This window comes from Phyllobates terribilis, unplaced genomic scaffold, assembly GCF_046119375.1.
Source record: "Phyllobates terribilis strain yellow unplaced genomic scaffold, ASM4611937v1 Scaffold_3__8_contigs__length_932513732, whole genome shotgun sequence".
In the NCBI taxonomy this organism is placed as follows: Eukaryota; Metazoa; Chordata; class Amphibia; order Anura; family Dendrobatidae; genus Phyllobates; species Phyllobates terribilis.
In genome coordinates, this window is record NW_027362763.1 from 17,452,008 (window position 1) to 17,466,627 (window position 14,620).

The 14,620-nt window shown below is 47.5% G+C and overlaps 1 protein-coding gene across 1 annotated transcript in view; it reads right to left on the bottom strand.

Annotated features, from left to right (window-relative positions):
* LOC141257881 (T-cell differentiation antigen CD6-like) overlaps positions 1 to 14,620 on the bottom strand; it is a 217,246-nt gene that overhangs the window by 101,118 nt on the left and 101,508 nt on the right. The window contains exon 7 of the mRNA XM_073672888.1: positions 9,456 to 9,578. Coding sequence (XP_073528989.1) covers positions 9,456 to 9,578 — 123 coding nt within the window. The remainder of the gene's footprint in view (positions 1 to 9,455; positions 9,579 to 14,620) is intronic.

The following is a 14,620-nucleotide window of genomic DNA, read 5'->3' on the forward strand; positions in this document are numbered from 1 at the left end:
CCCTTGGAAGAGTGGTGGAGGTCGCAGTGGAATAGAAAGACAATATCAATGCCCCTTGTAAGAGTGGTGGAGGTCTCAGTAGCTTAACAAGATGGTTTTATTACCCCTTGGAAGAGTGGTGGAGGTTACAGTGGAATAAAAAGACAATATCAATGCCCCTTGGAAGAGTGCTAGAGGTCGCAGTAGCTTAACAAGATGGTTTTAATGCCCCTTGGAAGAGTGGTGGAGGTCGCAGTAGCTTAACAAGACGGTTTTAATGCCCCTTGGAAGAGTAGCGGAGGTTACAGTGGAATAAAAAGACAATATCAATGCCCCTTGGAAGAGTGGTGGCGGTCACAGTAGCTTAACAAAACGGTTGTAATGCCCCTTGGAAGAGTGGTGGAGGTCGCAGCGGAATAAAAAGACAATATCAATGCCCCGTGGAAGAGACGTGGAGGTCACAGTAGCTTAACAAGACGATTTTAATGCCCCTTACAAGAGCCATGCAGTACAGCATATTAAAAACATTATTTTCATTATTGGGGAGTGGGTCTCCCATAGTCTTTGCCTATGCCTTCCAAGCAAAAGCTGCCAAAAATTAGGACGGAGGAACTTGCAATGCTAGCAACACGGACCACGGTCACCCTAGTGGTATAGTGGTGGTGGAGGCTGAGGATAAGGAGAAGAGCAAAAAACAGCTGAAATGAGGAAGCGTATACCCATGTGTGGGTGTGAAGCGGTGCATGGGAATACACCTCCCGAAGCAACACAGTGGATTTGACTTTATGTTACTCTGCTTTCATTTGGTGGTGATGAGAAGTCTGGCCCAATCCAGCCCTTGTTCATTTTGATAAGGGTCAGCTTGTCAGCATTGTCAGTTGACAGGCGAGTGAGCTTATCAGTTATAATTCCCCCAGCAGCACTAAAAACACACTCCGAGGCCAGGACCTCCAAGGCGTACAGAGCGAGTTCATTCCAAGTGTCCAGCATGGATACCCAATAATTAAAAGGCACAGAGGAATCACGGAGGACGCTGGTATGGTCGGCAAGGTACTCCCTCATCATTTTTTGACACTTTCCACTCCTTGTGAAATGAAATGATCTCGATGGTCCAGATGGATGGAGTGGAGGATGGCTGGTTGATGGACACCCCATGCAAATATGGCTACGGCGCTAACAAGGAGAAGGTGGAGTAATGTTTTGGGCTGGAATCATGGGGAGAGAGATTGTCGGCCCTTTTAGGATCCCTGAAGGGGTAAAGATGAACTCCATAATGTATGTTGAGTTTCTCAAACAGCACTTCCTTCCATGGTTCAAGAAGAAGAACCGTGCATTCCGCAGCAAGATCATTTTCATGCATGATAATGCCCCGTCTCATGCTACACATAACACATCTGCATCTCTGGCTGCTATGGGCATAAAAGGGGATAAACTTATGGTGTGACCCCCATGCTCCCCTGACCTCAACCCCATTGAGAACCTCTGGAGCATCATCAAAAGGAGTGTCTATGATGGCGGGTGGCAGTTCACATCTAAGCAACAGCTCTGGGAGAGTATTCTGTCCTCATGCAAAACAATTGAAGCAGAAACCATCCAAAACCTGACAAATTCAATGGACGAGAGAGTTCAGAAGCTCCTTTCGAGCAAGGAGTCCTATGTGCAAATGTAACATCACCTAGAATAAAGTTTTGAGTTGAAATCTGTTTGATTTCAGTTTGTGATAACCTGCTAATGCTTAGAATTTCAAATATGACCATTTTTTTGTTCTTTATTAAAATGAAAAGATTGAAAACTCTGCTGAAAATAATAATTTGGAACATGCATTTTGAGTGCAGTTTGAGTTTTTTATTTTTTTAAAAATATACTGTTATCATAGGCAGTTTGTACAAAAACCTTTCAGTTGTACTCTAATAGTCATTTGACTGGAAAATTACAATGACTGCAATTCACATAGGTAATTTGGGAAAATCTGAGAAAATATTATTTGCATAATAATTTGGAACACAGTGTATGGGGGAGACTCGGTACCCGGGCCTTTACCTTCTTGGGATGTCACGGCAGTCGGCTCCCGGGCCCGTTCTCTGGGTCACTCTTTAAAATGGGTTTTAGTGTTTTTGTTAACAGTTTGTCTCGTGACGCCACTTGTGGTTTGTGGTAATAGTTACCAGCGCTGCTGCAGACCTCCGGGGTGATGGGATGGCAGCTGGGATGTTTCTGCTCCCCACAGGCGGAGCGGGCCCCCCGGGGCAGAGTTGATAGAAGGAATGCAAGGCGTTGTAACATAGGAGGGATGATGGCGCAGCGGCAATAACCGACAGAGACAGTGGAGTGCAGTTGTCCGATTTTACTCACAGTTCTTTTTAGATTCCTCAGGTACACTGTACAGGTTACCCCTTCCCGCGTCGCGCTGCGTTCACCAAGCAGGGGTTCAGAAGTCCCTCCAGCAATTCGACAGTACTTATCGGGACCCCCTTTCTATATGTTCCTTTCCTCAGCCGACTTTCCGCGCTGGATCTCTACCTCCTGCTCTGCGCCTCACAAACTGAGTCCCAAGATGGCGTCCTCAGATCCCTCAGGGTCACCTGGAGTTCCCTGATCCTACACGGCTACCTTTCTTGGCTACTCGGATGCGAGTATGGCAACTGCACCATAAAGGTCAGAAGCCTCCGGTTTCCTAGCCGAGGCTTGAAGCAACACGACTAGCCTAGAGAATGGTTCCCTTCTTGCGGCCTGGTCCCTCTGACACTTGACAGATTAGAGTGTACGGGTGGCTTCCTGCTCCTTCCGTACCCCTGGGACCCCTTCAGTTACCGGAGCCTTCCTCCTCTACTCCCCTCCTCTTCTCTCCTCTGCTGGGCCTCATTCACCAGGCCCACTCTGGAGCAGAGTTCCTGCAGAGCCCCTGCTCCTCTTACTAGACACAGACCTCCACTTACTACTACTCCTCACTACCTAAGATGGATCCCCTTTTTATACTCCTAACAAATGCTCCCCTAAACTCCTTCCTCCACCCACACCCACTACTTGGTTCCCCCTCTCTCTGGTTCCCCCCACTCCAGCCAGGCACAGGGCTCAGCAGAACACAGCGCATCTTGCCCTTCCAGCCGGCCTGGAGCAGTGTAGTGTTGGATGCAGGTGTTGGGGTCCCAGGCTGTACCCTTTCCTTACCAGAGAGTGAGGCACCACGGATGCAGTACCTCTGTGGCGACTGAACCTGTAGGGGCACCACACATGCATGCCAGACTGGTAACGGGCAAGACTTCCGTATCCTCACCAAGATGACGACTGACCATGCTCTCCTCCTCCTCCTCTTCCTCCTCCTCCCCCCTATCCTCAGGCCCCCCATGCTGAACCAACGGTATGACAGTTGTACAGGTACTAGCGTCTACAGTGCATGATACCAGCTCCTGTTCTTCCTTCTCCTCTCCCTCATTGTCCCCCAATGCACGTTGGGATGAGATGAGGCTGGGCTGTGTGTAATCGCCCCCTACGGCTTCTTGATCCATCTCATCATACTCTGGTTGCAATGCCTCCTCTTTAATTCTCTGCAGAGAGCGTTGAAAAAGACAGACTAGAGGGATGCTGACACTAATGATGGCGTCATCGCCACTCACCATCTTGGTGGACTCCTCAAAGTTTGTCAGGATGGTACATATGTCAGACATCCAGGTCCACTCCTGAGGTCTTATGTGTGGAGTCTGATGTGAATATCGACGGCCTTGTTGCAGCTGGTACTCCACAACTGCTCTCTTCTGCTCACAAATGCTTTGCAACATGTGGAGGGTAGAGTTCCAACGTGTGGGGACATCACACACCAGTCGGTGAGCCGGAAGCTGCAAACGCTGCTGCAACACAGCAAGGGTGGCGGAAGCTGTAGCCGACTTCCAAAAATGAGCTGACAGGCGGCGTACTTTGACGAGCAGATCTGGCAACGCGGGGTACGATTTAAGAAACCGCTGAACCACGAGGTTAAGCACATGAGCCAGGCATGGTACGTGTGTGATCTCGCCTCGCCTCAGAGCCGCCCCTAAGTTACGGCCATTGTCATACACGACCATGCCTGGATGTAGGTTCAGCGGTCTCAGCCACAGATCTGCCTGCTCTTTCACAGCTGTCCACAACTCACAAGCAGTGTGAGGTTTATCACCTAAGCTTATGAGTTTCAGCACAGCCTGTTACTGCTTGGCTGAGGCAGTACTGCAGTGCTTCCAGCTTGTAACTGATGTGGTGATATCTGAGATGGAGGCTGAACATGAGGAGGAGGAGGAGGATGATGCACAGGAACTGTACACTGTGGGGGCAACTCTGACTGACATAGGGCCCGCAATCCTCGGTGCGGGGAGGATGTGCTCCGTCCCAAGGTCCGACTGGGTCCCGGCTTCCACTATGTTTACCCAGTGTGGCGTCAGGGAGATGTACTGTCCCTGGCCACAAGCACTTGTCCACATGTCCGTTGTCAGGTGGACTCTCCCAGTAACTGCGCTGTTGAGGGCACGGCAGATGTTTTTGGACATGTGCTTGTGTAGTGCGGGGATGGCACACTGGGCAAAATAGTGTCGGCTGGGGACCGAGTACCGAGGGACGGCCACCGCCATAAGGTTGCGGAAGGATTCCGTCTCCACCAGCCTAAAAGGCAGCATTTCCAACGCAAGCAGTCGTGAAATGTGCGAATTTAGGACTGTGGCCTGTGGGGCGTTGGCTGCGAATTTGCGCTTTCGTTCAAAGCTCTGGGATATGGACGGTTGAACGCTGCGGTGGGATGTGGACGTGGACGTTGATGCTGTTTCTAGAGAAACTGCCATAACAAGTGAAGACTGAGAGGAGGGGGCATCTTTGCATGCAGTATGGACAGGGGATTGCCTTGCACGCACAACAGGGGGTTCTCTTACATGCACAACAGCGGAAGAAGCAGTGGTGACACCCGCTGATACTGGTCGTGGACCCTGGGGTTCGCCCCACAAAGTCGGATGCTTTGCTGCCATGTGCCTGATCATGCTGGTGGTGGTCAGACTAGTAGTTTTGTCACCCCTGCTGATGCTGGCCTGGCAGGTGGTACAAATGGCCTTTTTGGGGTTATCAGCAGAGTCTTTAAAAAAATTCCAGACTCTGGAAGACCTACCGGTTGTACTGGCAATGTCCCTCGTGCTGGTGTTACGGGGAACGGTTGCCCGCCTTCTGTCTGCGGCCACCACACTGCTTCTCCCTGCCTGTAGGGGTACTCTGCCTCCCTCCCCCTGTGTGCTGCTGGCCTTGCTCTGCGTGTCCTCCTGCCATGTTGGGTCCGTTACTAGATCATCCACCACCTCCTCCTCTTCCACTTCCGCACCACGTTCCTCCTCCTCACTTCGTTGCAATTGTGTCTCGTCATCTTCCACCTCTTGTGACAAATTGCCAGCGTCGCCTTCCTGTGGCCGTGGCTGTTCAAATATTTGGCCATCGCTACATGGGATCTCCTCTTCCACCACTTCAAGCGGAGCAGGCGAGGGGCACAAATATGGAAATGGACCAGTGAACAGCTCTTCAGAGTGTCCAACTGTGGATCAGTTGCTGTCTGGCGACACTCGGCATGGTGGGAGGAAGGAGCATCAGGGTGAGGAGGAATATGCAGTCGAAACTCACGGCTACTAAGACTTGACCATGTGGAAGACAGACCGGAGGTGGTGGTGCCCAGGTGACTGGAAGTATTATCTGCTATCCAATTAATAACCTGTTCACAATGATCAGTTATCAATAGTGGTGCTGTTGTGTGCTTCCCTAGTAATTCAGTCAAGAACTGGGAGAGAGAAGATGTGGCTGTAGGTTGTGGCACATTTTCACCTTGGCCACGGCCTCGTCCTCTGCACGTACCATCACCAGAACGTCCAGTTCCACGTCCCTTGCCACACGCCTTGCCCATTGGAAAATACCAAAAGGTTAATAAGAAGCGTATTTGTACAGTCTGACTGAGGGAAAAACAAACAGGATTTAGATGAAAAAAAAGGATTTTTCCTGGCCCCTGAGACCTGGAGCTAAGTCTAGCAATTTGAGCAGTGGCAGCACACAGGACTGTAATGCAGTGTTTGTTGGTATAACCACTGCGTCTCCTATACAGCCTGCCTGCCTGATATCTGGGATGGATATTAGTCCTGAGAAGGACTGTTTGCTTGATTTTGCAGGCTTTAGAGACCCTACACTAACTATTTTGCAATATAAATCTCTCCCTAGCTCAGCAGCACTGACCCTACACTGTCTGATCCGGAGCGACTGTGTCCAAGATGGCGGCGCCCGGTTTTAAATACTCGAGGTGACGCTGTGCGGCCAGCCAATCACTAATGCCCACAAACAACATGGCTGCTGCATTCCAGTGACTGGCTGGCAATCCCTGCATGTTCATTGGCTCTGTATAGAGCGCCAAACATGCAGGGCGGAGACCCGAGCTCCCGCCCGAGCAACCCGGAAATGCTCAGTGCTCGCTGAACATCCCGAGTAGCGTGATGCTCGGGCGAGTAACGAGCAGTGTCGAGCATGCTCGCTCAACACTAATGGTCACCAATACAGATAGTGCAATCAATAGACAATGCTCTGTATATCATGCAGTAAATACATGCGTATATAACATATCAAATACACAGATAGAAATTACAGAAGAGAGACCATGAACACTGTAAAGGAAAAACCAGAAAAAAACAATAGCCACAAAGTGATTATTTTTGCCACCTAATCATCAGGGTTTGTACAATATAAGAGCCCAATGTCTAATATAAATTCACGGGTAATATCAAATCCTTAATGCTCCTGCAAAATAGCACAATAGTCTTACAAGGTATTCATATATAAAATCCCAATAATGCAAAAGGTCTCTTGTTATCAATATACAGGGATAAATATCCGGAATAAATCATGTGTATGACCTATATTCAGTGTAAGGTAAGTACTGTATATCACTTGATCCGACCCATCTGCATATATCTAGATATAACACATCCGCGTATACAGGATGTAATGTCCGGCAGAGAGAGATGTAGACGGGTGTACCCCGTCAGTGTGGCTAGTGATAAACTATACCAGTCATGTGGAGAGGATGAAGGACCAGAGCCCCACGCCCCACGCGTATCGCCGCATCTCCGCGCAGCTTCGTCAGGGGAATAACGTCCACTGCTTCCTGGCTTGTCTTTATATCATAGTTAGATAAGTTATAGTATACTGGTGTATTTCCTCTGCCGACATCACCTCGACCGGACCGGAAATGACGTCATCGGCTGGAGGGCGGAAGTGATGAAGTCAGCCAGGAGAGTCTGAGGGCGGGCAGACACCTTGCACTTACTATGCTGCTGCGCAACCACAAAAAAACCCCTCCTCCCGTCTGTGCAGCTATGCTGCTTCCTACGGGGAGCCTGTAACCACGTTACCCACCTCATTCACATGACAGGCTGATATGTAATGGAAGGTAATGCCCAAATACTAGAAGATGAACACAAGCACTAGTATATAGATGAGGATAGGGGATATATATACAACACCGGACATATTGATCCCATTACATATCTAAATATATCCAGCATCAAGATGGACTTTTGCTTTTTAGTTCATGCTATTCTCTCTCAATCAGACCATCAGATGTGAATCAATCTCATGGGGGCCCAAAGGTGGAGACCAATATGGTGCCTGTCATAGCCCCACATAAGATTGAGGGTTTGAGAGGGAATGCATGTACATGATTTCAGGTCAACACAGTATATAGTATGACATGATACATCCTTGCCCCATATCATGGGGATATCATACTGATACTTATTACATATATTAAAGGCCTCCCTAAAAAAAATGTTTTATTACTGTGATGTGAATATGTATATAGGAATACTTCCTATATATCACAGAGGCTCCCTACGCATATCTCAATATCCCCATAGTTTTCAACATGGATAACATCCATGGCTGAGATCTCCTGTACATCATATGCTGTGAGGATTCATATATCTCCATTCTTGGACACCACTCGAATATCATTCTCATGTATCCCCTTTGAGCAGTGTATGAGTATTGTGAGAAGAGCTATTGATGATTTTCTGTTTCCTTTCTGTTGAACAGTGTATATGGGGGGAAAGATGGATGATGACAGGTGGATTTCTAGATATGTTGTTGTTATCGTTATATTTCTGCTGTAATGCGCATTGTGTGGTCCGCCTTTGGTTGACAATGTGGGATCTAGGGATTTATACCTGTGATGATTATTATATCTGTAGTACATGTAGAAATATTGAATATTTTTTTACGAATGTATAATCAGTTTATTGATACGCATCTGTCACACTTGGCCAGCTTTTGGTGGTCTCATGCATTGCATATATTGAGAATGGAATTGGTGTTCTGAATTTTGGGTTAAACTTTCCCTCTAAAGCTCTTAGTGATCCCCCTGTGGATTTGCTTCATATTATCATACACCAGAAACACTCTATATGCATTTTTATAACATTGCACATCATGGTATGTCAGTATGATTGATATGATATGCCAGTGGGAATTTCCCATGACTATCTTACCTATGTGGCTATCCAGCGATGCTTGCACGCAGGGGTGTCATCGTCCCTACATGCCCGCTGTTTTTTGGCATCTGTCCAACGGTTTCTCAGCGGTGATGCCGCCGCTGGGTGTTTTGGTTACCATGATGCCCTCTGCGTCACTTCCGGGCAATTGCGGTGTCTCTCTGGGTAGCATCACCTGCTGCCATGGAGATGGTGACACGATACGCGTCTGTTCCGGTTTAGGCGGTGTTTCCTGTTTGCGCTCATGTGACCACATATATGTATATTTAAAGCCTACGATATGCAGTTGTTTTATGCCCCTTGAGAAAGGCTAGCGCCGAAACGCGCATCGCGGGGGACGTGTTCGGATGCGTAACAATTATGGCTATGGTGGCCAGTGATCCAATATAATATGGTTGACATAAATACATGCACTAGGTAGATGCCCTGACACCTTGTGGTGATATGGGGCTATAGGATTATTTTGATGAATATGGATCCCACATATGTGTCTTGATATGGAAGGTTTATGCTACCTTGTGACTACCATTACACTCTGTCCAATATAGATACTACGTTGTATATTATAAGACGATTATATCCTGCATCTTTTGAACGGTGTCCATTGTTTTTATATGTGTATGTCTGTGTCATATCCACCCTGTCCAACTACCTTGTTTGTTCTATACATTTAATAAAGATTTCTAGTTATTATGATTGACCAATAGATCGTCGTCTTCTTTGGTCTTTAGCCTCATCCTGTAGTCCATATTGTGACGATTGGTCTATTGGATACAGGTCCTTTGGCAAGTAGGAACATGACTACCAGTTTTTCTGGCAATATACTTTTGATACGGTTTATAACCATAAATGTATTGAGCACATTGCCTCTCTGTAATAGTCATTCTAATACCAATAGTAATGGCGCACATTCTGATACCAGACGACACCAGTCCAATCAATCAACCTTACTTTTCTGTTTTTGCAATCTCAAGACGATCACTGAAAAGATGGAGATGGAGGCAAGGAGAAGAGCCCCGAGAACAGCACATGCAGCAACCAAGTACTGAGAGTCAGCCTGAACCTGGGGGAGACCTACAAGAAAAAGTACCAATGGTTATATCAGGAAAACAAACAAAGGGATAATTCCAAAAGATTTAAGTGTAGTATATCCTATCCAACCTGTAATCCTTCTCATTAACATTGATGGAGTATATCCTCCACCTGCTGTAATTCTCACTGACATTGGTGAAGCATATCCTACTCCTCCTGTAATTCTCACTGACAATGGTGGAGCATATCCTCCCACTCCTGTAATTCTCACTGACATTGGCGGAGCATATCCTACCCCTCCTGTAATCCTTACTGACATTGGTGAAGCATATCTTCCCCCTCCTGTAATTCTCACTGACATTGGTGAAGCATATCCTACTCCTCCTGTAATTCTCACTGACACTGGTGGAGCATATCCTCCCACTCCTGTAATTCTCACTGACATTGGCGGAGCATATCCTACCCCTCCTGTAATCCTTACTGACATTGGTGAAGCATATCTTCCCCCTCCTGTAATTCTCACTGACATTGGTGAAGCATATCCTCCACCTGCTGTAATTCTCACTGACATTGGTGAAGCATATCTTCCCCCTCCTGCAATTCTCACTGACATTGGTGAAGCATATCCTACTCCTCCTGTAATTCTCACTGACACTGGTGGAGCATATCCTCCCACTCCTGTAATTCTCACTGACATTGGCGGAGCATATCATACCCCTCCTGTAATCCTTACTGACATTGGTGAAGCATATCTTCCCCCTCCTGTAATTATCACTGACATTGGTGGAGCATATCTTCCCCCTCCTGTAATTCTCACTGACATTGGTGAAGCATATCTTTCCCCTCCTGTAATTCTCACTGACATTGGTGGAGCATATCCTACCCTCCTGTAATCCTCACAGACAGTGGTAAAGCATATCCTCCCCCTCCTGTAATTCTCACTGACATTGGTGGAGCATATCTTCCCTCTCCTCTAATCCTCACAGACATTGGTGGAGCATATCCTCCCCCTCCTGTAATTCTCACTGACTTTGGTGGAGCATATCCTCCCCCTCCTGTAATTCTCACTGACATTGGTGGAGCATATCCTCCCCCTCCTGTAATTCTCACTGACATTGGCGGAGCATATCTTCCCCCTCCTGTAATCCTCACAGACATTGGTGGAGCATATCCTACCCCCTCCTGTAATTCTCACTGACATTGGTGGAGCATATCCTACCCCTCCTGTAATTCTCACTGACATTGGTGAAGAATACCCTCCTCCTCCTGTAATTCTCACTGACATTGGTGGAGCATATCCTATCCCTCCTGTAATTCTCACTGACACTGGTGGAGCATATCTTCCCCCTCCTGTAATTCTCACTGACATTGGTGAATCATATCTTCCCCCTCCTGTAATTCTCACTGACATTTGTGACACATATCTTCCCCCTCCTGTAATTCTCACTGACATTGGTGAAGCATATTTTCCCCCTCCTGTAATTCTCACTGACATTGGTGGAGCATATCTTCCCCCTCCTGTAATTCTCACTGACATTGGTGAAGCATATCTTCCCCCTCCTGTAATTCTCACTGACATTGGTGGAGCATATCCTACCCCTCCTGTAATCCTCACAGACATTGGTGAAGCATATCCTCCCCCTCCTGTAATTATCACTGACATTGGTGGAGCATATCTTCCCCCTCCTGTAATCCTCACAGACATTGGTGGAGCATATCCTCCCCCTCCTGTAATTCTCACTGACATTGGTGGAGCATATCCTCCCCCTCCGGTAATTCTCACTGACATTGGTGGAGCATATCCTCCCCCTCCTGTAATTCTCACTGACATTGGCGGAGCATATCTTCCAGCTCCTGTAATCCTCACTGACATTGGTGGAGCATATCATATCCCTCCAGTAATTCTCACTGACATTGGTGGAACATATCTTCCCCCTCCTGTAATTCTCACTGACACTGGTGGAGCATTTCCTCCCCATCAAGTAATTCTCACTGACATTGGTGGAGCATATCCGCCCCCTCCTGTAATGCTCACTGACATTGGTGGAGCATATCCTCCCCCTCCTGTAATTCTCACTGACATTGGTGGAGCATATCCCCCCCCTCCGGTAGTCCTGACTGACGTTGGAGGAGCATATCCTCCCCCTCCTGTAATTATCCCTGACAGTGGTGGAGATTATCCTCCCCATCCTGTAATTCTCACTGACATTGGTAGAGCAAATCCTACCCCTCCTCTTATTCTCACTGACATTGGTGTAGCATATCCTCCCCATCCTGTAACTCTCACTGACATAGCTGGAGCATATCCTCCCCCTCCGGTAATCCTTACTGACATTGCTGTAACATATCCTCCCCCTCCTGTAATTCTCACTGACATTGGCGGAGCATATCCTACCCCTTCTGTAACTCTCACTGACATTGCTGGAGCATATCCTTCCCCTCCTGTAATTCTCACTGACATTGGCGGAGAATATCCTCCCCCCTCCTGTAATCCTTACTGACATTGGCGGAGAATATCCTACTCCTCCGGTAATTCTCACTGACAGTGGTGGAGCATATCCTACCTCTCCTGTAATTCTCACTGACATTGCTGGAGCATATCCTCCCCCTCCTGTAATTCTCACTGACATTGGCGGAGAATATCCTACCCCTCCTGTAATTCTCACTGACAGTGGTGGAGCATATACTACCCCTCCTGTAATTCTCACAGACATTGCTGGAGCATATCCTCCCCCTCCTGTGATCATTACTGACATTGGCGGAGCATATCCTACCCCTCCTGTAATTCTCACTGACATTGGTAAAGCATATCCAACCCCTCCTGTAATTCTCACTGACATTGGTGGAGCATATCCTCCCCCTCCTGTAATTCTCACTGACATTGGTAGAGCATAACCTCTCCCTCCTGTAATTCTCACTGACATTGGTAAAGCATATCCTCCCCCTCCTCTAATTCTCACTGCCATTGGTGGAGCATATCCTACCACTCCTGTAATTCTCACTGACATTGCTGTAACATATCCTCCCCCTCCGGTAATTCTCACTGACATTAGCGGAGCATATCCTCCCCCTCTTGTAATTCTCAAAGACATTGCTGGAACATATCCTCCCCCTCCTGTAATTCTCACTGACATTGGTGAAGCATATCCTACCCCTCCTGTAATTCTCACTGACATTGGAAGAGCATATCCTACCCCTCCTGTATTTCTCACTGACATTGGTAAAGCATATCTTACCCCTCCTGTAATCCTTACTGACATTGGCGGAGAATATCCTACCCCTCCTGTAATTCTCACCGACAGTGGTGGAGCATATCCTACCCCTCCTGTAATACTCACAGACATTGCTGGAGCATATCCTCCCCCTCCTGTGATCCTTACTGACATTGGCGGAGCATATCCTACCCCTCCTGTAATTCTCACTGACATTGGTAAAGCATATCCAACCCCTCCTGTAATTCTCACTGACATTGGTGGAGCATATCCTACCCCTCCTGTAATTATCACTGACATTGGCGGAGCATATCCTCCCCCTCCTGTACTTCTCACTGACATTGGTAGAGCATAACCTCCCCCTCCTGTAATTCTCACTGACATTGGTAAAGCATAACCTCCCCCTCCTCTAATTCTCACTGACATTGGTGGAGCATATCCTACCACTCCTGTAATTCTCACTGACATTGCTGTAACATATCCTCCCCATCCTGTAATTCTCACAGACATTGTTGGAGCATATCCTCCCCATCCTGTAATCCTTACCGACATTGGCGGAGAATATCCTACCCCTCCTGTAATTCTCACTGACAGTGGTGGAGCATGACCTCCCACTCCTGTAATTCTCACTGATATTGGTAGAGCATATCCTCCCCCTCCTGTAATTCTCACTGACCTTGGTAAAGCATATCCTCCCCCTCCTGTAATTCTCACTGACATTGGTGGAGCATATCCTACCCCTCCTGTATTTCTCACTGACATTGGTAAAGCATATCCTACCCCTGCTGTGATTCTTACTGACATTGGTGGAGCATATCCTCCCACTGCTGTAATCCTCACTGACATTGATGGAGCATATCCTCCCCCACCTGTAATTCTCACTGACATTGGTGGAGCATATCCTACCCCTCCTGTATTTCTCAATGACACTGGTAAAGCATATCCTACCCCTTCTGTGATTCTCACTGACATTGGTGGAGCATATCCTACTAATCCTGTAATTCCCACTGACATTGCTGTAACATATCCTCCCCCTCCGGTACTTCTCAATGACATTGGCGGAGCATATACTCCCCCTCCTGTAATTCTCACTGACAGTGGTGGAGCATATCGTCCTACTCCTGTAATTCTCACTGACATTGGTAGAGCATATCCTCCCCATCCTGTAATTCTCACTGACACTGGTAAACCACATCCTCCCCCTCCTGTAATTCTCACTGACATTGGAGGAGCATATCCTACCCCTCCTGTATTTCTCACTGACACTGGTAAAGCATATCCTACCCCTTCTGTGATTCTCACTGACATTGGTGGAGCATATCCTCCCACTGCTGTAATCCTCACTGACATTGATGGAGCATATACTCCCCCTCCTGTAATCCTCACTCACATTGATGGAGCATATCCTCCCCCTCCTGTAATTCTCACTGACATTGGTGGAGCATATCCTACCCCTCCTGTAATTCTCACTGACATTGGTAAAGCATATCCTACCCCTCCTGTAATTCTCACTGACAATGGCGGAGCATATCCTACCCCTCCTGTAATTCTCACTGACATTGGTAAAGCATATCCTACCCCTCCTGTAATCCTCACTGACATTGGTAGAGCATATCCTCCCCGTCCTGTAATTCTCATTGACATTGCTGTAACATATCCTCCCCCCTTCTGAAATTCTCACTGACATTGGCGGAGCATATCCTCCCCCTCCTGTAATTCTCACTGACATTGGTAGAGCATATCCTCCCCCTCCTGTAATCCTTACTGACATTGGCGGAGAATATACTACCCCTCCTGTAATTCTCACTGACAGTGGTGGAGCATATCCTACCCTTACTGTAATTCTCACTGACAGTTGTGGAGCATATCCTA